General features: G+C 49.0%; 1 protein-coding gene across 1 annotated transcript in view; it reads left to right on the forward strand.

The window, feature by feature from the left end:
- Positions 1-27,985, forward strand: part of LOC116969186 (zinc finger protein 567-like) — a 79,895-nt gene that overhangs the window by 37,651 nt on the left and 14,259 nt on the right. Inside the window, 7 exon segments of the mRNA XM_033016103.1 lie at positions 622-850; positions 6,242-6,490; positions 6,667-6,732; positions 11,110-11,232; positions 11,857-11,898; positions 18,470-18,664; positions 21,584-22,763. Coding sequence (XP_032871994.1) covers positions 622-850; positions 6,242-6,490; positions 6,667-6,732; positions 11,110-11,232; positions 11,857-11,898; positions 18,470-18,664; positions 21,584-22,543 — 1,864 coding nt within the window. The 3' untranslated portion in view covers positions 22,544-22,763.

Raw genomic sequence — 27,985 nt, forward strand, 5'->3', positions numbered from 1 at the left:
ATCTTCTCAGGTTTAGTCCCACATTTTCCAGATATGCGGTATTGAAACCGTTGCCATATTTGAAATGCGATTCGACGGGGGCATTGGTAGGAAAGGTGAAACTGCAAGTAGGAGAATCGCGGGCAAATGTGACTAGCGTTGACTGGGCATCTCGGTTAGCCGGGACGAGTTGAGCCATAGGGCCAGATTCACTGCTGCATGACTATGACTGGGACTGAGAATAGTCAATTAGATGCTCAGTGACCTGTACTAGTTGTGTACGTGTGTGGTGAGAACAAATGGGCAGTTTAATTTGAATATGCAGAGAACATAGTGGGATGAATGAAAATGGTTGGATTGTCGGCGTGGGTGGGTGGCTCAAATATCCTGTTTGCGTGTTGTATGAAATTCAGATTGTAAATGTGCACGCATTGCTCTCAGTGGGAATTTAACCGCGTTTATCAGTTCACCTCTGAATTTACTCTGAGTCACCACGTAAATACACGTGTTAGTGCAGGTACTGAGCAGCTGCAGGAACATCGACGTGACCCTCGTGATATAGTAATAACCGGTAGGGGAGCTGTCATATCCTGTCTTCGCAATACTAGTAAAGATGTAAAAGACAGCTTGTGTTGCCCACAGCAGTATGAAAGTGCCCGTGATACTAAAGAGTAAAACAATGGATTTCCTGCGGTTCTCCATCTCCGGGTCCTTCTCTTCGTTGCTGCGGCCCCGGAGACCCCTGCGGACTCTGCTGGCCGCTACAATCCGCCTGACCGTCAGCACATTGAGCAGAAGAATCAGAAAGAACGGGATACAAGGGACTAGAACGCGGTGTGTGACATCATATGCGACCCATGCAGACGACGCGGTGGGTTTGGCGTAGCAACCCCATGGAAGATCATTAAACACGTAGCCCGGAGTTATCGTAAAACACCGAGGGACATTTTCCAAACAGCCCAGCACACTCACTGCCCCGATAACCACAGCCGCCGTTCTCTCAGTGCAATATCTTGTTTTCAGCTTCTCACAACAAATAGTCACAAACCGATCGAAGGTGAATGCCACCGTCAGCCAGACAGAGACCGCGGTGTTTGTAAAGATGAAGAAATAGATAGTCGTGCACACGGGAGTAATGTTCAGAAAGGAATACGGGAAGTGAATTAGAATAGTGTGTCGCAGAAACGGATCGGTGATGCCGACCAGGAGATCAGACGCTGCCATGGCCACCAGGTAGAGAGTGATGCATTTGGAGAGACCGCATTTACCTCGACAGAGAATCACAATCGCCAACAAGTTCACTGTGAAGGAGAGAAGAGATATTACTGACACAAGACCCGCATAAAGTGTTCAGTGGAACATTGGCTGCATGGAAGGTTTTCAAACTTGGATGCATTGATCAAATGACCTTTATCCCCGAAAAAGTTGAGAGACTACAGTCTTTGGACCACGGTGTCCACGCAACTGATCAAACACCAATGTATATTACGTTCACAGCTTTTAATTCTCCCCACATTCTTATCAACTGTTCCCCAGATTGTCGCATCCATCAACACAAAGTCCCATGTACAGTGGTTACACAAACCATTAATAGGCAGCTCAATTGCATGTGGGAGGAAACAAGAGCACATCCAGTAGCGCGGCGTCGGAGCACGAACGATTGCTCTTATAGCACGGGAGGTACAGATTGAACCTGTGTCTCCGGAAGTGTGTGACACGGGCAGTACTGACTGTGGCACGGTGGCGAAGATGCACAGATACATCTGCGGAATAAATTCGAATTTACAGATCGTCCGAAGGAGAGGATATCAAGCTACATAACATTAACTGATTTAATATCACGTGACAGCAATTGTTTTCTTATGAATTAACGCAAATTAAAGTCGTGACACTTTCATAGAATCAGAAACCAGCTCGTGACATTCATTTGCTTTATCTCTTGAGCTGTAGCATTACAGGTCTAAAGCGGGACTATGATTCACGCAGCGACGAATGCAGAAAATATATCGATTATATATTCAGTTACGCAGGTCTGTCCGAGTGGGAACACATGTAATTTCAGTAACTCGTTTCACACTCTCCACGGAAGGAACCCAAGTCGCAATTTTCTCAGCTCCTGACCAACATATCAGGGTGTGATTATCTGATACCTGCTCGCTGGTCATGCCTCTATCCGGCGCAATCAGTACAGACAGTGATCCAGGCCAGGATAAACAACGGGCATGATGTAGAAATTGCGACAGTTACAGTAAGAACATGGATGTCTAGCCAAATTAAACAAGTGAATTATTGAAACAGAAACAATGTTTGTTTAACGCCGGCAGCGCCGGAGTTTACGAAATGTCTCGCGGCTAATGCGCAACAATGAAAATCAGAGACAAATCAAATTACCGAAAACAGCGACAGCCGCTATTACAGGGTAATATATATCTTCAATTCGATAGATCAATGGATAACCCATAGCTGGAAGACACAATTAACTACTGCGGCTCCGTCAGTCCGTCATCGCTGTAGCTCTGTGGCGATGCCTTCTGGTGGGCACCGAGATATATAGAGCGATAGGTCTTCAGCGACATGACCTCATACCTGCTGATTCTCATTAGTGACACTCACGGAACAAACACCTTGCATCACAGCCGTTGAATCCACCAAGGGAGATTAAAAGAGAATAATTGAAGGATCGAGTAAAGAAAAACACAAAGCGAGTCGCTGAAAAAGAGTCTGAAGAACGGTCACTTTCCGTAACGTCACCTATACACGTTCTCCAAAAATGTTGCCTGACCCTCTGTCACACCAGCACTTTGTGTATTTCCACTGCAAACAAGAATGTATTCTTTCCAATGAAAGAATGGTCAATGACACTGTATTATTTCATTTAATGTTGGTGTTATTTCGATGTAATTTCGATATTATCAGTGATATCTCCACTGATCCCATCTACAGCTCCAGTTTTGGTCTTTTTTTCCAAAAATAAATCCTCATTCATACCATGACATCACTGATATTGCAAGACAGACACTGAAATATTCGTTTGAATTTCAATTTGACATTTCTTCCTCGCCTTTATGACCACCAATAGTAGTAGTGATATAATGCTGCTATCCCGCCTTGATAACTGTACCTGGTCCAATAGTCTCCGGCCCAGACGGACTTCTCACACACTCCCTTCGTTCCATTAATCCCAGTTCCGGTGAACGCCATGGCCCCTTATCAGGGCTAAGGCTGATCAAATATTACCTTGGAACACAATAACAAGCAACTGCAACTGCTGGTTTATAACAAAGGTAAACACAAAACACTGGAGTAGCTAAGCGGGGCAATGTATATTTTAATAGAAACATACAAACATAGAAACATAGAAAAATGGTGCAGGAGTAGGCCATTCGGCCCTTCGAGCCTGCACCGCCGGTCAATATGATCATGGCTGATCATCCAACTCAGTATCCTGTACCTGCCTTCTCTCCATACCCCCTGATCCCTTTAGCCACAAGGGCCACATCTAACTCACTCTTAAATATAGCCAATGAACTGGCCTCAACTACCTTATGTGGCAGAGAATTCCAGAGTTTCACCAGTCTCTGTGTGGAAAATGTTTTTCTCATCTCGGTCCGAAAAGATTTCCCCCTTATCCTTAAACTGTGACCCCTTGTTCTGGACTTCCCCAACATCGAGACCAATCTTCCTGCATCTAGCCTGTCCAACCCCTTAAGAATTTTGTAAGTTTCTATAAGATCTAGCGAGTACAAGCCGAGTCTATCCAGTCTTTATTCATATGAAAGTCCTGACATCCCAGGAATCAGTCTGGTGAACGTTCTCTGTACTCCCTCCATGGCAAGAATGTCTTTCCTCAGATTAGGAGACCAAAACTGTACGTAATACTCCAGGTGTGGTCTCACCAAGATCCTGTACAACTGCTGTAGAACCTCCCTGCTCCTATACTCAAATCCTTTTGCTATGAATGCTAACATACCATTCGCTTTCTTCACTGCCTGCTGCACCTGCATGCCTACTTTCAATGGCTGGTGTACCATGACACCCAGGTCTCGTTGCATCTCCCATTTTCCTAATCGGCCACCATTAACCATTAATATAAGTTATTTACTAATATAATATTATTTTCCTTGTTCAATATTCCTCTTTTACTTCTAATTGAGGTCGAGGCCATTGCACGGTGGTATCCCGGCGTTTCTGTTTATATTCGATCACGGATTCGTGAAATGAACAGCGATCTACAGCTTTATCGGTTTGATCAATAACACATTCACTGCAATAGTGTGCTCCCATGGTATAACAACCATGGTTGAGGCGACGAAGATATATTATAGATCTATGATCAAATTATTCTTATGGAATCAAAATTCAGGAAATAACCAGCAGGTGAAATGCCGGGACATTAGTCATCTGCACCGCCTCAACTGTAAAGCAGGGAAAGAGACTCTCAGCCCCCTACACACTCTATACCCGGACATAGTGCGAACTCCATCATCAAGTTCGCGGACGACACCAATATTGTTGTACTTCAAGTTCCTCAGCGTGCATATTTCCGAAGATCTTTCCTGGGCCCAGCACACTGATGCAATTATAAAGAAGGCACATCAGCTCCTCTACTTCCTGAGATGATTACGGGGAGTCGGTATGTCAAAGAGGATTTTCTTGAACGTCTACAGGTGCACAGTAGAGAGCATGCTGACCGGTTGCATCGTGGCCTGGTTCGGCAACATGAACGTCCAGGAGCGGGAAAAGCTAAAAAAGTTGTGAGCACTGCCCATCGGCTCCGACCTCCCCCCCACCAAAGGTTATTAATAATCAGAGTTTTGTCCGAGCCAGGTTTAATAGCCTGATGGCTGTGGGGAAGTAGATATTCCTGAACCTGGTTGTTGCAGTCTTCAGGTAGCAGGTAGCAGGTAGATGAGTGTGTGGCCAGGATGGTGTGGGTCTTTGATGATACTGCAAGTCTTTTTGAGGCAGCGACTGCGATAAATCCCATCGATGGAAGGAAGGTCAGAGCCGATGATGGACTGGGCAGTGTTTACTACCTTTTGTAGTCTTTTCCTCTCCAGGGCGCTCAAGTTGCCGAACCAAGCCACGATGCAACCGGTCAGCATGCTCTCTTCTGTGCACCTGTAGAAGTTAGAGAGAGTCCTCCTTGACAACCCGGTTATCTCACCAGTTGTTGCGGTTAGCTCCCCTGGAAATATGTCCCCTGGGATGGAGGATGTGCAGAGACAACCCGAAGGGGGAGAGTCGAGTGTAGGGGTGGTTTCCCAGCCTGTCCTCCTCATTAAACTCACAAGAGCAGCTGGGGGAGTTTGCTGCCCCCATCGGCTGAGGAAGGAGGGGAGACTCCAGAAACACCGACCCCTTCTGTGGGCCATATTGAGATTTCTCCCCTGGTGGTGGAGGCCGGAGACATTCTGGGTAATGCTGTTGGAGTAGGTACCCTGGGTGCAGAGGGGGACGGGGCTGCTTCGGGTCGTGCCCCTCAATCGGATTATGGGGGTACCTGCGCACCGCGGGCCCTGGGGACTACCTCTTGGTTTTTCTTTCCCAAGCCCAGTAGCAGGGGCGGTGGAAGAGTGCAGGAGCCTGACCATGCACTGGCCGGTTAATCGCTGGCAGAGGTATCTGGACCGTCCCTCGACACTGACCCCGGCGGTGGGATCATTCCGGATGAGGGGGAGCGTGATGTAGCTAGTTTGTACAGTAAGGCGAGTGAGCTGGTAGCCAGCTGCAGCCCTCCGAACTCAGCCGAAGACCTTGAGTGTAGTGAGGGGATGTTGATTTTGGTGTCAGTGGGTTGGCAGAATGCCCGGATTCCAGTGCTGTTGCTCGAGGGGACGGCATCTGAAAGAATCCAGGGGCAGTAGGATTAAAGTCCAGTTAGCTGCCAAACGGTAGCCGGACCTGACGGGACTTATCCGGGCATTTGATGGGAACCTTCGCAGTCAGGACTTTTTGAAACTTCTAAGAGATAGGAGCCCCATTCCCGATTGGAGTGTGAAGGGGAAAAAAACAGTATGCCTTCAACATGAATATCACAGTAGCCAGCCTAAACATAAATGGCGGAAGGAGGGGTCTTCGTGGATTTCACCATCAATCAGTCCCCATAGATGGGAAATATGCAGTGAGCTTTCTGTAAGAGGCGCATACAGTTGTCAGAGATGCACCCACCTGCCGAATGGAGTGGGAAATGGGGGTCTACATGAGCTACCTCAGCACAAATTCGAGTGGGATGACCTCTCTGTTGGCCTCGACTTTCCAGCCAGAGATCCTGAAGGTGCAGGAAGCTGTGCCAGGCCGTTTGCCCTCTCTGGCCATGAGCCTGAATGGAGGGCCGCTATATTGCATTACCGTATACGCCCCCAGCACCGGCATTATACAGGCCTGCCTACTTCAGGAGGAGACTGTTCCGATGAGCACTATAGATTGCGAAGAGTGTGTTTGCCGTGGAGGGGATTTCCATTGCACCTTTGAGATGCGAGATCGCTCTGGTACTCAGTGTGCTCCTGCAGTAGCGAAGAAGTTGGGAGGTTTGATTGATTCATTTGAGTTGGTTGCAGCGTGGCGGAATCCCCACCCTGGTTCCAACGATATCACTTAACATAAACATCCACGACAGTGATCTCTGTAATGGAACACAATAACATTCAGTTTGTCCTCCTCCTTTTATTCATCCGTGTTTGGCAGGTTAATAACCGGCTGCTGAAGCATCGCCGATTCCAGGAGTCATTCAGTCGGTTTGTGGTCAAGTTGGTAGAGAGGCAGAGGGGCTTCCCTTCCCATAGGCAGCGGTGAGATGCAGAAAAGCCTTACACCCGTCTCTTTTGTCAGTAGTTTACGTGGTGGTCGACCAGAAGGCGGGCCGTTGCGGTCGAACGACTCGAGAGGTAGTTATGCCCCTGTCCCATTTAGGAAACCTGAACGGAAACCTCTGGAGACTTTCCGCCCCGCATAAGGTTTCCGTGCGGTTCCCGGAGGTTTTTGTTAGTCTCCCTACCTGCTTCCGCTACCTGCATTCACCGGCAACCACCTGCAACCTCCGGGAACCGCACGGAAACCTTGGGTGGGGCGCAAAGTCTCCAGAGGTTTCCGTTTAGGTTTCCTAAGTCGAACAGGGGCATAACTCGACGCAGAGTCTCGCTTGGGTCGGATCGGATCGGTGAGGACTCCTGTGAGAGGGTAAAGTATCAGAAGAGGAAGGAAGCGCCGAGGGACCTGCAGCTTGAATGGTCCTGACGTGCTTACGTGAGGTCGCTGGTCCCGATGCTACACGATCTGGACCGACCTTCACCTTTCTTTTTCTCTCTGGAGAAAGGGCAAAGAGCCCGCAAACAGCTGGCCGAGCTGCTGCGCGGATGATTGCTCCTCTGTCGCAGATACAGAGATGATCAGCGATTTAGTTCGGCCATTTTATGTATGGGACCCTTTTCTCTGCGGATGGTTTCAGCGGGGAAGCACAGCGGATTCTTTGGGAGGGTCTACCGACTGTAGATAGAGCGCTGTTTGAATCACATGATAACCCCTTATCATTGGGGGAGTTGACTGGTGCTCTGCACCAGCTCATGTGTGGGAATGTCCTCAGGGCTGCATGGGCTGACGGTAGAATTTGTTAGAGCCTTCTGTGATGTCCTGCGGCATGACTATATGAAGGTCCCGGAGAGAGCCTGGCGACCGGGGAGATGCCCCTCTCGTGCGCAGGGCAGTCGATGCCCTGCTGCTCAAGAAGGGCGAACTCCGTCTGTTGAAGGACTGGCGCCCGGTCTCTCCTCTGCACAGAGTATCAAGTCTTTACAATTGCAAATCGGGCAATAGCAAATCGCTTGGGCTCCATGCTGTCCCAATTGATCCACCCGGACCAGTCCTATACAGTCCCTGGCCGGTCTATTCAAGATACATTTTAATCTACAATTTGAGAGGGAAAAGGGTAAATCGGAGATGTCAGTGTTCCAGTTGAACAAAGGGAACTATGGAGGATTGAGAGAGGAGTTGGCTAAAGTTAACTGGAAAGATACCCTAGCAGGGATGACAGTGGAATAACAATGGCAGGTATTTCTGGGCATAATACAGAAGGTGAAGGATCAGTTCATTCCAAAGAGGAAGCAAGATTCCAACGGGAGTAAGGGGCAACCGTGGCTGACAAGGGAAGTCAGGGACAATATAAAAATAAAAGAGAAGTCCAACGTAGCAAAAATGAGCGGGAAGCCAGAGGATTGGGTAACTTTTAAAGTTCAACAAATGATAACAAAAAAAGGCAATACGGGGAGAAAAGATAAGGTACGAAGGTAAGCTAGCCAATAATACAAAGGAGGATAGTAAAAGCTTATTCAGGTATGTGAAGAGGAAAAAAAGTTAAGACCTATGTTGGACCCTTGAAGACTGAAAAGGGTGAATTTATTATTGGAAACAAGGAAATGGCAGGTGGGTTGAACAGGTACTTTGGATCCGTCTTCACTAAAGAGGACACAGACAATCTTCCTGATCCACTAGTGGCCAGAGAACCCGGTGTAACGCACGAACTGACGGAAATCCACATTAGGCAGGAAATTGTGTTGGGTAGACTGATGGCTGATAAATCCCCAGGGCCTGATGGTCTGCATCCCAGGGTTCTTAAGGAAGTGGCTCTAGAAATCGTGGACGCATTGGTGATCATTTTCCAATGTGTTCTATAGATTCAGGATCGGAGTCTGTGGATTGGAGGGTAGCTAATGTTATCCCACTATTTAAGAAAGTCGGGAGAGAGAAAACTGGGAATTATAGACCAGTTAGCCTGACGTCGTTGAGGGGAAGATGCTGGAGTCAATCAGAAAATATGAAATAACGGCACTTCTGGATAGCAGTAACTAGATGGGTCCGAGTCAGCATGGATTTACGAAGGGGAAATCGTGCTTGACTAATCTTTTGGAATTTTTTGTGGATGTAACTAGGAAAATGGAAAAGGGAGAGCCAGCGGATGTACTTTAGCTGGACTTTCAGAAAGCATTCGATAAGGTCCCACATAGGAGATTAGTGGGCAAAATTAGGGCACATGGTATTGAGGGTAGAGTGCTGACACGGATATCAAATTGGTTGGCAGACAGGAAACATGGAATAGGGATTAACGGGTCCCTTTCAGAATGGCAGCAGTGATTAGTGGGGTACCGCAAGGCTCGTTGCTGGAACTGCAGCTATTTACAATATCTATTCATGATTTAGATGAAGGGATTACAAGTAAGATTAGCAAATTTGCAGATGGCACAAAGCTGGGTGGCAGTGTGAACTGTGAGGATCATGCTATGAGAATGCAGGGCGACTTGGACAGGTTGGGTGAGTGGGCAGATGCATGGCAGATACAGTTTAATGTGGATAAATGTGAGCTTATCCAGTTTGGTGGCAAAGAACATGAAGGCAGATTATTATCTAAATGGTGTCAAATTGGGGAAGGGGGAGTACAACGGGATCTGGGGTCCTTGTTCATCATTCACTGAAAGCAAGGGTACCCGGACGTGGCGTCGAAGAATGAGAAGCTGAAGCAAAGAAGTCGAAGCAAAATAGCCGAATGGAAACGAAGCCGAAACGCCAAATATCCGAAAGCATACGAAGCCGAAACGCCAACGAACCGAGAGCATACGAAGCCGAAACGCCAACGAACCGAAAGCATACGAAGCCGAAACGCCAACGAACCGAAAGGGCGGGACGCCTAAAAGCCAACTAACCGAAAGGCTGCGTCGGTTAAAAGCAAACTCACCGAATGGCTGCTCTGCCGGAACACCGCCAAACCAAAGGCTGCGTCGCCTACAAGCCAATTAACCGAATGTATGTCATACTGTATGTCATCCCCTCCCCCTTAACCCTCCCTCCGCTCTCACTCTCACTGCATCTCTCCATCCGTTTCCCTGTATCTCTCTGACGTCCCTCATGTCCCTTTTGCCAACCCACTCGCTCCGAATTCACTTCTCTCTTCATGTTCATACTTTCTATTTGATTGTTCACTCTCCCTCCATCTTTTCCCTTTTCGTCTTCTTCGCTATCTCTCCCTTTCATCGTTATACTCCCTACTAGAATAAGTATGACCCGTTGGGTCCCATGTTCACACGGGAGGGTTGGTCCCTCAACGCAATATTCCACCTCTCCATCAATTCCAATATTCCCAGTGCGGGGGGGGGGGGGGGCTTTGTGGAGCGTTAGTATGGGCGTTGTGGGCCGAAAGGGACTTGTTTCCAGAGGGCTAGTATGGACATTATTGGCCGAAAGTATTCTTGGGCTGGCAGCTCAGTCACTCAGGTCTTGCAGCTCAGTCACTCGGGCATGGTGGACTGGGAGCTCAGTCACTCAGGGCTGGTGGGCTGGCAGCTCAGAAACTGCCAGAAATTCTGCCCAAAACAGGTGAGAAACTCTGTGAGAGAGAAGGTGTAGAGAATGGAGAATCAATTTTATACATTTTTCATCTTTTTCTACAGATCATAGCAATGAAGGGGGAAAGTCTATCCTGGAGTGGATCTCACAGGGAGCCAATGAAGGGAGGGAGTAAAATAATGGGGTGAGGTTTAATACTTACAGGGGGTATACTTACTGATGGGCGGAAGGAACTCCACCTGGGCTAGTACAGGCCTGATGGGCCGAAATAAATCTTTAAAACTATCTGAGTGAAATTCAGTGAAAGGCACTTTGTCTGGGCTTTTCCTGGCCTGGCACGGGCCCATTGTGCCAAAATGCTCCTCCTGGGCTAATACGGGCATTTAGGGCAAAAGGGACTGGTTTCTGGGCTAATGGGCGCCTTGTGGACCGAAATAATTGGTTTCAGGAAGGCCAAATGTTGGCTGACAGTTGACTCACTAACAGACGGCTGGTGGGCTGGCAGTTCACTCACGGCTGGTCGGTGGCAGTTGATTCACGGCTGGTGGGCTCACCCACACTCACACCCTCCATCACACACACACACAATCCATCACAAACACACTCACAGTAACGCACACAGACACCCTGCATCTCACACACACACACAATCCATCACACACTCACAACCACATTCCATCTCACACCCACATACACACTCACAGCCACCCTCCATCTCACACACTCTGACTCTCACACACACACAACAGATAAACTCTCTTGAATCTACTCACGCGGCTGGGCGCGGCCTCTCCACAGAGCGGGACTTCAGGAGTGAGCGGAACATCCGAAGTGAGCGGGACTTCCGGAGTGAGCGGCACCTTTGGATCAAGCAGAGTGCAGGGCGAACAACTGAATCCAATGCATTTCACGCCAAGCACAGTGAGTGCAGGGCCAACAATCCAATCCATTCCATTTTAATTCAAGTCAAGCACGGTGAGTGCAGGGCCAACAATGCAATCCATTCCATTCCAATTCAAGTCAAGTACATTGCGGGCTGTCAAATCATTCCTTGCAAGCACATTGCGGGATAACAAATCATTTATTGCAAGCACATTGAGGGCAGTCCAATCGTCATTCGTTGCAAGCACATTGCGGGGAAACAAATCATTTATTGCAAGCATATTAAGTGTTAACCAATCATCATGTTTTGCATGCACATTGCGCGGTAACAAATCATTTATTGCAAGCACATTAAAGGTTAACAAATCATCATTCATTGCAAGCACATTAAGGGTTAACAAATCATCATTCATTGCAAGCACATTGCTGGCTAACAAATCGTGGAGTAACAGTTCAATAGATTCATAGTTGATTTGACTCACAGCTTAGAATCACAGTTGTGGATTCTCCCTCACGGTCTTCCAGAATGACTGACTCATGTCCGTCAACCGGGGCTTTATATTCCTGGCTGCACCGGAAGGGGCGTTATCTTCAACATGGTGATTGACAGGCGAGATGACCAATCACGATTTTTTAAGCATTCATAATTCGTATATTTTTCAGCCATCGGAAAAATCCTTGGGTCTGCTGGAGCGGAGGAGGACTGTGAGTAAGATGGCCAACAAAATCATAGCGATAGAGGGTAGAGTTGTTTTCTAAAATCAATATACAACGTAGACAGGAAGTGGTCAATATGAGACTGGGTATAATAATAGATAGATGTGTCTCTCTCTTTTCTCACCAACTCCCCCCCTGCTCACCTTCACTTTTCTCCCCATTTGCATTCTCTCCCCATTTGCCCCCCCCCCTCCCCCCTTATCCATAGTCCCTATGATGGCCAACATCTACACTGGATTGTTGGTGATGTTTCAAATCAGAGAGAGGTGGGAGAAGGGGAGAGGGGAAAGAGAGAGAGGGGTAGACGGGTGAGCGAGTAGGTGAGGGGTTTTCTGTACGGAGTTTGTACGTTCTGATGGCACGGGTTATTGATTGGGGACGATCAGCCATGATCACAATGAATGGCGGTGCTGGCTCGAAGGGCCGAATGGCCTCCTCCAGCATCTATTTTCTATGTTTCTATATTCCCCCCGTGACCTGCGTGGGTTTCCTTCCGCACTCCAAAGACTGAGGTGAGAAAAAACTTTTTCTCCCAGAGAGTTGTGAATTTATGGAATTTCCTGCCACAGAGGGCAGTGGGGGCCAAGTCACTGGATGGATTTAAGAGAGAGTTATATAGAGCTCTAGGGGCTAGTGGTGTCAAGGGATACGGGGAGAAGGCAGGCACGGGTTATTGATAGGGGATCAGCCATGATCACAATGAATGGCGATGTCCTTAGGAAGTGTTCATGAGCGGGGATCGCTGGTCGGCACGGGCCCGTTGGGCCGAAGGGCCTGTTTCCGCACTGTATCTCTAAACTAAAGAAGGGGAGAGAGAGAGAGTGGGGAAAGAGAGAGGGGGAGAGAGAGAGAGGTGCAGACAGAGAGAGGGGGAGAGTGAGAGAGGTGCAGACAGAGAGGGGGAGACAGAGAGAGGGGGGGGCAGGGAGAGAGGGGGGAGAGAGAGGGTGACAGAGAGAGGAGTCGTTTTATTTAGACATTTAGACGATGTGTGGGCTTCCGTCATCGTCCACCATGTTGACAGGATTGGTCGCCGGACATGTCACAGTGTGTATCGTGTCGTGGTTTCAGGGGATCGCCACGAGGAGGCTTCTGTTATCTACCCTAGACATAGAGTAAGGAGAGGGGGAAGAAAGAGGGGACTATTCAATATTAGTTTACTTTAATGTATCATTGTAAATGTACTTTAAAGAGGAGGGGGAGAGATAGAGCAGAGAGAGGGAGAGGGAGAGGGAGAGGGAGAGAGATGGTGAGAGGGAGAGAGAGAGGGAGAGAGGAAGAGAGAGATGGAGAGAGGTACAGTGGGAGAGAGAGAGGGAGGGAGAGATGGAGAGGAAGAGAGAGATGGAGAGAGGTACAGTGGGAGAGAGAGAGAGAGAAGATATGGGAGATGTATTCTTATAGCGTGAAGTGGGGAGAAAAAAACGGGGGGAGTGAAAGACGGAAGAGAGAGAGGGGAGGAAGGAAGGGGAGGGAGGGAGGGAGAGGCAGTAACACATATTAGTTTAAAAGAGTATATCTGTAATGTATTCATATATTTTCATGTATGTGTTAATCAGTTTGTGTTCAATATAAGCAGGGAATGTTGGGTAATAGACCTCTCTCTCGTGATCCAGGCAACCTGCGTGTAATTTGTTATTCATTCAGCTGTCCGGAATATAACTAAATTGGCGACGTGTATGGGATCGAGTTTGCGAACTCATCCTTTAAATACAGCATAGGACTGTTTTGCAACATGCAGTATTGATTAACATTTTCAACAGTAAATACGTTGTTGTGTCGCAGTTGTTTACGAGCTGGACGCGATAGGCCGCAGATCCTTCTATGCAGGGGACTGTAGTTTAAAACAGCAGCTGGACAAATCATCAGGCCATCTCTATGTTGTGTCTACGTGGCAAGATGCCGTCCTTGCGATTGAATAAGATTTATTGTTTGTCGGGTTTCTCAAGCTGGATACCCCTTGTGCAGCTTATTTTTAGGAGAATTGTTACACCAGAACAGAGAGGAAGCAGACTTTTTTTTTTAATAAGAGAGTAGGACACGATGGCAGCGTCCATGGGCTACATCGGAAACCTTGGCAATTTTGACAAGAGTATAGAGCCGTTCAGCACAACATAATGGAGATTAGTGGTGAAGGAGAGACAGTGACTGAAACAATTAAGGCCATTTGCGAACGCATGAAAGCGATTCTGCTCACGGAGACCGGTCTTGAAGTGTACGGCACACTCGTGAATCTCCTTGCGCCCATAAGGCAAAAGTAATGCCATTCAATGACATTATGAAGAAGTTGGTGGAGCACTTCAACCCAAAGCCTCTGGAAATTGCAGAAAGCTATAAATGTGGCATTAGAAACCAGAAGCAGAATGAGACAATCAATGAATATATTGTTGCCTAGAAAAACTGAAGTTTGCACTCTAACTATGGCACCTTTCTCAGACGCGCTTTACGCGACAGATTTGTTTGTGGTCCAGTGGATGAACAAATTCAGTCCCAACTCATGAACACTCCAGATCTTACATTCGAGAAAGCAAGCAAGATTGCTACCACAATGGAGATGGCATTAACGAATGCTCGCGAGTTTCGTCCACCACGGACTGCAGTGGTCGTTTACAGTCACAAGGCAGTGCCTATGGCCAAACCAAGAGGCGCTAAACCAAAACCAACGTATAAGGAGGAGCCGAGTTCAGCCAGTTGTTATCGTTGCAACGGTAATCACTCATCCCAATTTTGTCAGTTCAAAATGGCCAAGTATTCATATACAAAGCTGCCCTATGGTGTGAAATCCTCCCCGACAATTTTTCAGTCTGTCATGGACAAAATATTACCAGGCATTCCGCATTGTGTGTGCAACCGGGATGACCCACTGATATTCACAGAGGACATGGTAGTACATCCGGAAATCCTCGAGCAAGTTCTCAAACGACTGAAGTGCCACAATGTCAAACTGCGACAAAGTAAATGTGCATTTGCGCAGTCAGAGGTGGTCTGCCTTTGACTCAAAGTAGATGCCAACGGACTTCGCCCTGTGAAGGCGAAAGTGGAAGCAATAGTGAATGCTCCAAAACCCAACAATGTCAGAGCTACGATCATTCCTTGGGATGGTGCAGTTCTATGCACGATTCCTTCCAGATTTAGCAACTGTGCTAAAGCCACTACATCATCTGCTACAAAAATATGTGAAATGGATGTGGGGAAAGGAACAGCAACGTGCATATGACATTTGCAAGGAAAACTGACAAGTGACAAACTCTTGGTTCACTACGATAGGACACGCGAGATGAAACTTACTTATGATGCTTCAGGTTATGGTGTAGGTGCAGTGATCTCCCACATAATGAATGACAGACAGTAAAAGTCTACTGCTTTTGCATCCTGCACCCTATCACCGAGTGAACGCAATTATGCAAAGATAGAAAATGAAGCACTCAGCATCGTGTTCGGAATCAAGAAATTCCATCAGTTTCTTCTCGGCAGACCATTCATCCTAGTGACTCATCACAAGCCACTACTAGTGATACTTGGTCCCAAGTCAGCTATACCTTCCATAGCGGCATCAAGGATGCAGCGCTGGGCAATTTTACAGTCCAAGTATGACTACAAGGTGGAGTACAGAAGCTTCAAGTGCAACACAGTTTCAGACTCGTTGTCCCGGTTGCCCCATGAGAAATCTGACGTGGAAAGTGATAGCCCAATCTACACACTGCAAGTTGTAGATGAAGACTTTCCAGTGACTGCAACAAAAATTGCAGCAGAAACAGAAAGACACTGGGCTGAAGTGGGCCTAAGAACAGGATTTGAACGGTTGGATTGAAATCCATAATGGATTGAACTCAGTTCTGAACTCAGAGCTGAAGCCATGTCGATAATCGACGTCATGAATTATCGTGTGAGCAGGGATGCACTAAGTGGGGTTACTGAGTGTTTGTACCTGACTCTTTGAGAAACCAAATTACGAATGACCTTCATGCCGAAATCCTGGCATTGTAAACATGAAGTCAATTGCCAGACGTTTTGTGTATTGGCCTGGTATTGACAGTGACATTGACTCACTGGTGAGCAAATGTAGTGTCTGCCAAATTGCCGGAGTAAACCACCAAAAAACACCACTGTAACCCTGGTCATGGCCAAGTAGACCTTTTCAGAGAGTTCATATAGATTTTTGTGAAAAGGGTAATGATCACTTTCTAGTACTAGTAGATAGTCATTCCAAATGGATTGAGGTTAAGCATATGGGGTCAAGTACTACTACTGAGTGTACCATAGATGAGTTGAGATCAATTTTTGCATGCCATGGTTTACCGGAAGAATTTGTTTCTGATAACGGGCTTCAGTTTCGTTCAGAACGGTTAAAAGAGTTCATGCAGCAGGATAGTGTAAAACACACACTTTTTCCCCCATACCATCTAGTCTCCAACGGGGCGGCGGAATGGTCTGTTAGAGGCAGACTTTGCAGGGTAGTTCAAAGCTCAGCATGAAACATGATTTTTTTTCCTGAAATACAGAACCACACAACACACATCAGCCGGTTACTCACCTGCAGAACTGGTGATCAACAGAAGGCGCCTAAGTCTAATTCAACCCAATTTGGCCTTGAGAGTTGAGCAAAAACAGTTGTCAAAAACGCCATTTTGATTCTCACAAAAAGGAGCGGTACTTCAAGCCAGATGAGCAGGTTCGTGTTCTCAGTCCTCAACACAGGTCCAGTCGAGACAAATGGGGTGTTGGGAAAATAATGGAAATGTGTGGAAAAAATGATGTTTAGTTAAAGTTGGAGATGGGATCAAAAGTGTTCATGTTGATCAAATGATTCCAGCCAAAGATGAACCAAAAACTGAGCATGAAGTCCTAATCACTGAGTCTTTATCTGAAAGTGAGTTGGAAGAGCCAACTGTGATTGAAACACAAATTTCAGTTAGTACAGAAAAATATACAGATTCCTCTGGTCAAAGACAGGGTACAAAAACAGAGACAAACAAACGTACAGTTGATTAAACACCTAAACCTGTTACACCTGTTATTGTTATGCCCCTGTCCCACTTAGGAAACCTGAACGGAAACCTCTGTAGACTTCATAGGTAAAACTGAAATCAAAGACATTATTAAGCAAAGACTGAAGGAAAGATGGCAAAAGCAATGGGATGAAGAGCGGAAAGGACGGGGGTTCTACAGAGTCCAGAGGAAAGTGGGAGAAATGAGATGTGCAGGAAAAAACAGAAAAGAGGAGACAGTAATCTCAAGAATTAGATTTGGACACACTGGTCTGAACAGTACACTTTTTATAATAGGCAAGCATAATACAGGTAGATGTGAATACTGTGGGCAAGAAGAGACAATAGAGCATGTCATTGTACATTGTGAGAGGTATGAGGAGGAGACAGAACGGATGAGTGAGCAGTTCAGAAAAGAAAGAATACAATTTGATTTGGTAGATATTTTGCAAGGAAGTTCATATAAGTGCTATCAAATCCTGTTGCATTTTCTTAGGGTAACCAATTTGTTCGGAAGGATATAGGTTATTAGTATATGTAATGGTGTTGTTTGATCCACACTCCATGCCAGTTGGTGGCGGTAATGCACCAAAAAAGTTGTTTGCCAACCGCCAAAAAACACCACATAGAAGAAGAGGTAGACCTCTGTAGACTTTGCGCCCCAACCAAGGTTTCCGTGCGGTTCCCGGGGGTTTTTGTCTGGCCGAATGGTCGAAAGTGGTTCCGCTTCTTCTTCCGGCGATTATTTCAAAAAATTCAAAACCGGACACGACTAAAAATAAGTTGCCGTTTTAAAAATCGGTAATTTTTTAGTCGAAGCCGGTTGCGATGCTAGTTGAAGGTGGTTGCCGGAGGTTGCAGGTGGTGGAAGGTGTTACGACTACCTGCAACCTCCGGCAACCACCTGCAACCTCCGGCAACTACCTTCAACTAGCATCGCAACCGGCTTCGACTAAAAAAATTACCGATTTTTAAAACGGCAACATGTATTTAGTCGCGGCCGGTTTTGAATTTTTTGAGATAATCGCAAGAAGAGCAACCTTTTCCTTCCTTCCTTCCTTCCTCCCTTCCTTTCTTCCTCCCTTCCTTCCTCACTCCCTTTCCCCTTTTCTGTTTTTTTCCTTCTGCCTTTCCCTGCTTCTGTTCTTACTTAGATTTGTTATCTGTGATTTTTTTTTTATCAGTTCTGATAAAAGATTCTGTTTCACCCTTCTCAGATTCCACCAATCCCTATTTTATACTGAAGAATGTTGGATCAATCATTTATTACTTTTCCTTTCCTGCCTTCCCCCTCCTTCTATCAAATGCTAATATTCTGGATCTGGATGTAGTGCGCTGAAAGTCACGTGGAGAACGTTCAACCTCCATACAGACAAGACAGCACCCGCGGTCGGGATCGAACCCGTGCCGATCATTCTGGCGCTGCATTATTCTGTGAGGCAGCAACTCTGCCGCGGCGCCGCCGTCACCGCCCACCCTCACCGCTGTCGTGAGTTCCGGGCTGAGGCTCTGCGCGGTCGTTTCCGGTCTCGTCTCGTCTGTCCCCGGGAGGGTCCGCGCTCTGTCTCCAGGCCGCCCGGCGGGCGCGCGCGGTGTTGCTGGTCCTCCGGGCCGGTCCTCCAGGCGGGCGCGGGCGCGGTGTTGCTGGTCCTCCGGGCCGGTCCTCCGGGCCGGTCCTCCGGGCCGGTCCTCCGGGCCGGTCCTCCGGGCCGGTCCTCCAGGCGGGCGCGGTGTTGCTGGTCCTCCGGGCCGGTCCTCCAGGCGGGGTGAGCCGTGGGTACATGGGCCGGGGCTGGGGTTCGGGTGCTGGGGCGGGTCCAGTCTCCGGCCTCGCACCGGGAAACACAGTGGCCGGGACTGGGAGAGAGAGATACCGAGAGATAGAGACCGGGAGAGAGAGAGAGAGAGACAGGGAGAGAGAGAGAGAGACAGGGAGAGAGAGAGAGAGACAGGGAGAGAAAGACAGGGAGAGAGAAAGACAGAGAGAGAGAGAGAGACAGGGCGATAGAGAGGGAGAGAAAGAGAGAGAGAACGTGGAGAGTCAGGAGAGAGAGGAGAAGAGAGTGGGAGGCTGAGAGGGGGCAGGAATAAGGGGAGAGGGTCAGAGGGAGGGGGCTGGGAGGAGAGGGGTGAGAGGCTGGAGGTGGAGAAGGGGTGAAGTGGGTAGCGGGGGGAAGCAGGGAGCAAAGGGAGGGGAGAGGGATTCCATGGGGAGTGGATGACGAGGGGGATGAATGGGGGGGGGGCAGGGAACTGGGGGAGGGGTCGTGAGCCAAAGAAGGGGATAGGGAGCCAGGTGGGGGTTCACATTGTTTGAGGGTGGGGAGGGAGCAACAGGGAGGAGGAGGGAAGGAGCAGGATGCTGCAGGGGTAAGGGGCAGGGAGCCACAGGGAGGAGGTCACATTGTTTGGGGGTGGGGAGGGTGTTGCAGTTTATGAAGTCAAACCAGAGCAGGATCTTCACTGTGAATGGCGGGACGCTAGGGGAATGTGTGGAGCCGAGGGATCTAGGAGTGTGGGTACGAGTTGGACCGAAGGGTCTCTTTCCAACGCTGTTTAACTCTATGATTCTATAACAAAGTGCTGGAGTAATTCAGCGGGTCGGCCAGCACCTGCGGAGAAGATAGACACAAAGTGCTGGAGTAACTCAGCGGGTCGGCCAGCACCTGCGGAGAAGATAGACACAAAGTGCTGGAGTAACTCAGCGGGTCGGCCAGCACCTGCGGAGAAGATAGACACAAAGTGCTGGAGTAACTCAGCGGGTCAAGCAGCATCTGGTGAAGATAGACGCGAAAAGTGCTAGAATAGCTTAGGGTTAGGGTAACAGGCAGCATTTGTGGAGAAGATAGACACAAGTAACTTAGGGTTAGGGTAACAGGCAGCAAGGAGAAGAAACGGGAATAATCCCCGAGGATTGGCGTACTGCGCATGTTGTTCCATTGTTTAAAAAGGGTTCTAAGAGTAAACCTAGCAATTATAGGCCTGTTAGTTTGACTTCAGTGGTGGGCAAATTAATGGAAAAGATACTTAGAGATAATATATATAAGCATCTGGATAAACAGGGTCTGATTAGGAACAGTCAGCATGGATTTGTGCCTGGAAGGTCATGTTTGACTAATCTTCTTGAATTTTTTGAAGAGGTTACTAGGGAAATTGACGAGGGTAAAGCAGTGGATGTTGTCTATATGGACTTTAGTAAGGCCTTTGAAAAGGTTCCTCATGGAAGGTTGGTTAAGAAGGTTCAACTGTTGGGTATAAATGCAGGAGTAGCAAGATGGATTCAACAGTGGCTGAATGGGAGAAGCCAGAGGGTAATGGTGGATGGTTGTTTGTCGGGTTGGAGGCAGGTGACTAGTGGGGTGCCTCAGGGATCTGTGTTGAGTCCTTTGTTGTTTGTCATGTACATCAATGATCTGGATGAAGGTGTGGTAAATTGGATTAATAAGTATGCAGATGATACCAAGATAGTTGTGGATAATGAAGAGGATTTCCAAAGTCTACAGAGTGATTTAGGCCATTTGGAAGAATGGGCTGAAAGATGGCAGATGGAGTTTAATGCTGATAAATGTGAGGTGCTACACCTTGGCAGGACAAATCAAAATAGGATGTACATGGTAAATGGTAGGGAATTGAAGAATACAATTGAACAGAGGGATCTGGGAATAAGGTTAAGGGGGGACATGATAGAGGTCTTTAAAATGATGAGAGGGATAGACAGAGTTGATGTGGATCAGCTTTTCCCTTTGAGAAAAGGGAAGATTCAAACAAGAGGACATGACTTCAGAATTAAGGGACAGAAGTTTAGGGGTAACATGAGGGGGAACTTCTTTACTCAGAGAGTGGTAGCGGTGGGGAATGAGCTTCCAATGGAAGTGGTGGAGGCAGGTTCGTTGGTATCATTTAAAAATAAATTGGATAGGCATATGGATGAGAAGGGAATGGAGGGTTATGGTATGAGTGCAGGCAGGTGGGACTAAGGGAAAAAAGCTGTTCGGCACGGACTTGTAGGGCCGAGATGGCCTGTTTCCGTGCTGTAATTGTTATATGGTTATAAGATAGACACAAAGTGCTGGAGTAACTCAGTGGGTCAGGCAGCATCATTGGAGAGAATGAATGGGTGACATTTTGGGTCAAGGCCCTTTTTTGGTGTAGTTTAGAGATGCAGTGCGGAAACAGGACTTTCGGCACACAGAGTCCACACTGACCAGCGTTCACCCCGTACACTAGCACTATCCTATGCACATTAGGGATAATTTAACTATTTTGTGGAGGTCTATTAATCTACAACCCTGAACGTCTTTGAAATGTTGGAAGAAACCGGAGCACAAGGAGTAAAAATGCACGCAGGTCAAGGAGAGAACATACAAACTCCACAGACAGCACCCATAGTCAGGATCGAGCCAGGGTCTCTGGCCATGTACCACTGCGCCACTGTGCCGCTGTGGACTTATATAACTTGCTTCCGCCATAAACACACCCAATATGTGCTGGTAATGTCCTGTTTGCCAGCTTGTTGACCCTCTGTGTTCCCCTCCTGCAGGGTTTAGGAGCCTTGCTGTGGACGGAGAGACGGGGACGTGAGCGGCCATTGAGGGTGGCCAGGGTGCCGGTTAGCCCCCCCCCCCCCCCCATCTACTCGATGTGCAGGTTGTGCTTCCATGGAGGACCACATGACGGGGCACAACAAGGAAAAGCGTTATGAGTGTGACGTGTGCGGCAAGGCCTGGCAGTGCCCGAGCCAGCTGGAGATCCACCAGCGGGTTCACACGGGAGAACGCCCCTTCGACTGCTCGGAGTGCGGCAAGAACTTCACCCGCTATGACAAACTTCTGCGGCACAACCGTGTGCACTCCGGCGAGAGGCCCTTCTCCTGCTCTGACTGCGGCAAGAGCTTCAAGACAGCGCAACACCTGAAGGTGCACCAGCGAGTGCACACGGGCGAGAAGCCCTATGGCTGCTCCACCTGCGGCAAGAGCTTTACCTGGTTGTCGGGGCTGCGGGTGCACCAGCAGGTGCACAGCAGTGAGCGGCCCTTCACCTGCACTGACTGCGGCAAAGGCTTCAAGTCGGCACCGGACCTGAAGCAGCACAGGCACCTGCACACCGGGGAGCGGCCCTACACCTGCGTCCAGTGCGGCAAGGGCTTCACCCAGTCCCACAGCCTGTTGTCCCACCAACGCACACACTCCGGCGAGCGGCCCTACACTTGCGCCCAGTGCAGCAAGGGCTTCACCCAGTCCGCCGGGCTGCTGTCGCACCAGTGCACCCACACCGAGGAGCGCCCCTACACCTGCAGCGACTGTGGCAAAGGCTTCACCCGCTCCGACAGCCTGCTGGAGCACCAGCGCACCCACACCGGCGAGCGCCCCTACACCTGCGCCCAGTGTGGCAAGGGCTTCACCCAGTCCCACAGCCTGCTGGACCACCAGCGCACCCACACCGGCGAGCGCCCCTACACCTGTGCCCAGTGCGGCAAGGGATTCACCCAGTCCTATAGCCTGCTGATGCACCAGCGGATCCACACCGGCGAGCGCCCCTACACCTGCGTCCAGTGTGGCAAGGGCTTCACCTGCTCCACCAGGCTGCTGTCCCACCAGCGGGTGCACGCCGGCGACCGTCCCGTCCCCAGCCCGGTGTGTGGATAGTGCTTTGCCATGGCCTCGCACACCCTGTCTCACTAGCATGTGCAAACCAGTAGCCAGCCCTAAGATTGCGCGGACTGTGGTGAGGCGTTTGACAGCACACGGCGGTTGCGGCAGCACCGGCAGACCCACGCCGGCGTGCAGCTGCTCCCACTGTGACAGAGCATGGGGGTTGCGGGAGCAGCAGCGGTTACACTCCAGAGAGAGACCCTTTGTGTGCGCAGTGGTGGCAAGTGTTTCACCCGCATGTCCAGCCTGTGCCAGGGGCGTACCCACAGCGGTGAGCATCCCTTCCCCTGCGCGTGCTGTGGTAAGGGCTTCACCCGCCTTAACCACCTGCTGGAGCACCAGCGAGTCCAAACCGGCCAGCATCCCTTCACCTGCCCACTCTGTGGCAAGGCCTTTGCCCTCTCCTCGTGGCTGGTACACCGCCATGTGGATAGGCGCTGTTTAGTTAAACACAAAATGCTGCAAGGAATGGGTAGCGTTTCTGGTCGAGACCCTTCTTGAGTCTCGACCCGAACGTAACCCATTCCTTCTCTCCAGAGATGCTGCCTGTACCGCTGAGTTACTCCTAAACTCTGAAACGTCACCTATCCATGTTCTCCACAGATGCTGCATTTCCCGCTGAGTTACTCCAGCACTCTGTGAAACGTCACCTATCCATGTTCTCCAGAGATGCTGCCTGACCCGCTGAGTTACTGCAGCACTTTGTGTTCGAGTCACAGAGTGATACAGTGTGGAAATAGGCCCAACTTGCCCACACCGACCAACATGTCCCAGCTACACTAGTCCCACCTGCCTGTGTTTGGTCCATGGTAGACAAAAGTGCTGGAGAAACTCAGCGGGTGCAGCAACATCTAGGGAGCAAAGGAAATAGGCAACGTTTCGGGCCGAATCCCTCTGAAGAAGGGTTTCGGCCCGTAAAGTTGCCTATTCCCTTCGCTCCATAGATGCTGCTGCTCCCGCTGTGTTTCTCCAGCACTTTTGTCTACCTTCGATTTTCCAGCATCCGCAGTTCCTTCTTAAACACTGTGTTCGGTCCATATCACTCCAAATTTGTCCTATCCATGTACCTGTCTAACTGTTTCTTAAACGTTGAGATAGTCCCAGCCTCAACTACCTCCTCTGACAGTTTGCTTCATACACCCACCACCCGCTGTGTGAAAAACTTCCCCCTGAGATTTCTATTAAATTTTTTCCCCTTCACCTTGAACCCACCTTGGTCCTCGATTCCCTCACTCTGGGCAAGAGATTCTGTGCATCTAACTAAATTGTGTTCTATGCAAGATTCCAGCATCTGCAGTTTCTTGTGTCTCCCTCACCTATATCCACCTATCACTTCTGAAGAAAGGTCTCAACCTGAAACATCACCCATTCCTTCTCTCTAGAGATGCTGCCTGTCCCGCTGAGTTACTCCAGCAATTTGTGTCCACCTATCACTTGCCAGGCTTTGTCCAGCCCCCATCTCTCTTTTCCAGCTTCCTCCCCCCGCCCTCTCCAATCAGTCTGAAGAAGGGTCCTGACTCAAAACATCATCTGTCCATTCCATCTAAAGCGGTGGAGGAACACACCCACCCACCCCCCCCCCCCTCCTAATCAAGTCCTGGAGTCTGTCCCGACCCCATCCCTTTTTTTCAGCTTTCTCCCCCGACTCCATCAATCGAAAGAAGGGTCCAGACCCGACACGTCGCCTGTCCATTCCACTCCAAAGTGCCAGTAGAACTCGGCAGGTCAGCCATCCGTGGTGGGAAACGGATGGAGAAGTGTTACTATTAAAAGCTCTCCTTGGCCCTGTCGAGAATTCTTGGGATGTGATGCAAGGCCTGAGCTGACCAGTCATCGACAGCCCCCCTTCCCCTCGTGGGCCATCTCTTCATCATTCCTTTGTCTTCTTCACGCTGGATGACAAGCAGAACCATCTTGGCTTAACAGTAGATGTATCTCCCTCCCTTTCGCCTTTCGTTTCTGCTGGTATTACAGCGGAATTAAAACTACTTCCCTTAGGTCCTGATCATTCTTTTTTTAGTTAAGGTAGAACTTTTGACAGTTGCTATTGGTTTAGGATCTTGAATATTCCCATAGCATAAATTTGACATGAACCGTACTTCCTTTTCTATGAAGTTCCCCAGATCAGGAAGCATGGCTCTCGATTCTCAATTTCCTCTAACAGACCAGCATCATCTTTTCTCTAAGTCTATAGGGCAGTTTTAGAGTGATAATTTTCATATTGCTAACAACATTCATTTCTTGCAAGTGGTCTAAGAGGGCAGTCATTTCTTTCATACCTAAGAAATATCGCAAACTCCCACAATGCTTTTGCGTCTTCTGGCTGGATAGCTGTCCAAGCAGAGGCCTTCTTCATGAGGATGTCTTTGGATCATGGAAGTTTAAAGGGACTTTTATGTAGTGCGTCGGCAGCGAGCGGCGACTGCAGGGGTTCAACAGCCCCGACCACGGGTGAGCAAAAGGGGTAGTATGATTGAACTGTATTACCTTTCATCACAGTGAGGAATGTTAGTTCCGCTGTGGTGGATGTTTATGTTAGATTTTATTTTATGTGGCTGTGTGTCTTGTTGCTTTTTACTTAGTATGGCTGTATGGTAACTCAAATATCACTGTACCTTAATTGGTACGTGACAATAAATTCCAATTTGAAGTTGATGAGCTTTCGTCTATATATTTTTTAAAAAAGGATAATGTTGACTGATCATGCACAATTGTGACAGCTTGATTTCATAGGCAGGGCAGGGGCATTCCCTGAGGGATTCGGGGGGTTGGAAGAAGTTGCTTCTGTGTTTTTCCCCTCAGTTATTGTCCGGGGAGGAAGGCGGCGGCACTTGCCTCCCCTGCCCTGACCCGCATCCGGTCCACCACGGAGGGGGAAGCGTGCAAACTCCACACAGACAGCGTCGGTGATTGCCCTGCCTGGAGTCAGGCCCTTTGGCCCCTCTCGTCCGTGCTACCCCGGGCTTTCTGCAACACAATCTTGCACTGTTCTGTACTGGATATTGCATTTGTTGCGTTTGTCATCCTCACCGTATGTACACTTTTTGCTCTGGTGGCTGCATGTGAGCGGGAGATTTCATCACCTCCCAGTCGATGTGCAGAACAACAACTAATGAAGCATCTGGAACACAGTTATCCTGGGTTGCTGCAGGCTGAAGCATCAAACTACTACCCTGTTGAGCCCCGTCAGTCCCACAGCATAGAAACACACAGCCATGCCTATCGAAGCTAGTCCCACATGCCTGCGACTGGCCCCTAACCCTCTCTGCCTTTCCCACCCATGCCTTTAGAAAGGAGATGAGGAGGAATTTCTTTAGCCGGAGGTTGGTGAATCTGTGGAATTCATTGCCACAAATAGCGGTGGAGGTCAAGTCACCGGGTATTGTTTAGATTTTAGAGATACTGTGCGGATACAGGCCCTTCGGCCCACTGAGTCCTCACCTAACAGTGATCACCCCATACACTAGCTCCATCCTACACACATTAGGGACAATTTTACAGAAGCCAATTAACCTACAAACCAGCACGTCTTTGGAATGCGGAAGGAAACCGGAGTACCCGGAGAAAACCCACGCAGGTCACGGGGAGAACATGCAATCTCCGTAGAGACAGCACCCGTATTCAGGATGGAACCCGGGTCTCTGGCGCTATGAGGCAGCAACTTGACCGCTGTACCAACGTGTATTTTTGCTATTACACCAGCTGAGTTGTGCACGAATGGTTCACATTAATCATGTCAATCTGAGGGGCAACTTTTCCACACAGAGGGTGATGGGTGTATGGAACGAGCTGCCGGAGTAGGTTGTTGAGGCAGGGATTATCACCGTTTAAGAGACACATGGGCAGGTACATGGATAGGACAGGTTTGGAGGGATATGGGCCAAACGTGGGCAGGTGGACTCGTGTAGATGGGGCATGTTGGTCGGTGTGGGCAGGTGGGACTAGTGTAGATGGGGCATGTTGGTCGGGGTGGGCAAGTTGGGCCGAAGGAAGGGCCTGTTTCTATGCTGGGTGACTAGATGGGGCATGTTGGTCAGGGTGGGACTAGTGTAGATGGGGCATGTTGGTTGGGTGGGACAAGTGTAGATAGGGCATGTTGGTCGGGGTGGGACTAGTATGGATGGGGCATGTTGGTTGGGGCGGGATTAGTGTAGATGGGGCATGTTGGTTGGGGTGGGACTAGTGTAGATGGAACAAGTTGGTCGGGGTGGGATTAGTGTAGATGGAGCATGTTGGTCGGGATGGGATTAGTGTAGAAGGGGCATGTTGATCGGGGTGGGACTAGTGTAGATGGGGCATGTTGGTCGGGGTGGGACTAGTGTAGATGGGGCATGTTGGTCGGGGTGGGACTAGTGTAGATGGGGCATGTTGGTCGGGGTGGGCAGGTGGGACTAGTGTAGATGGGGCATGTTGGTCGGGGTGGGCAGGTGGGACAAGTGTAGATGGGGCAACTTGGTTGGTGTGTGGGCAGGTGGGACTAGTGTAGATGGGGCATGTTGGTCGGGGTGGGACTAGTGTAGATGAGGCATATTGGTCGGGGTGGGACTAGTGTAGGTGAGGCATGTTGGTCGGGTGGGACTAGTGTAGATGGGGCATGTTGGTGGGGTGGGACTACTGTAGACGGGGCATGTTGGTCGGGGTGGGACTAGTGTAGATGGGGCATGTTCGTCGGGGTGGGCAAATTTGGCCGAAGGAAGGGCCTGTTTCCATGCTGGGTGACTCTGTGACTATGAACTTCCAAGAGTAGCTTTCTCCTTTCTCTGGGTCATTCATTGTTAATAAAGAAAGTTTACTTTACCTGTTTAAATGTCCACAGTAAAGCATAGTCAGAAGTGAGCCCACCTGCTTCAGCCATGATGAATTAAGAAAATACATAATTATTCACTTCTCTGAGATTAGAATTGGTCAGAACATTCCCTCCACCGTGACCCTTGACACCAATGTCCCTCGGGGTCATGACCTTGCCACCCACAACTTGTGGCCAGGTCTCAGGCCAATGGGATCGAGACGTCCGTCCACTGGTCAGAACATTCTGTTCACCGCGACCTTTGGCACCAATGACCCTCAGGGTCACGACCTTGCTACACACAATGTCCGTCCACTGGTCGGAACACTATTGTAGTCACGTGAGCAGCAACGATGAGATAGAATATGGGAAGGACATTGAGAACCTACTGTCCTGAAGGGCCGAATGGCCTACTCCTGCACCCATTGGCAGGACAACAATCCATCCCCCAACATCAGCAAGACTAAAGAGTTAGCATTTACAAGAACGATCCCAGGAATGAGTGGGTTAACGTACGATGAGCGTTTGTCGGCACTGGGCATGTACTCACTGAAGTTTAGAAGATTGGGGGGGGGGGGGGGGGATCTCAATGAAACTTCACCGAACAGTGAAAGGCCTGGATAGAGTGGATGTGGATAGAGTGGATGTGG

This window comes from Amblyraja radiata, unplaced genomic scaffold (assembly GCF_010909765.2).
Source record: "Amblyraja radiata isolate CabotCenter1 unplaced genomic scaffold, sAmbRad1.1.pri S118, whole genome shotgun sequence".
Lineage (NCBI taxonomy): Eukaryota > Metazoa > Chordata > Chondrichthyes > Rajiformes > Rajidae > Amblyraja > Amblyraja radiata.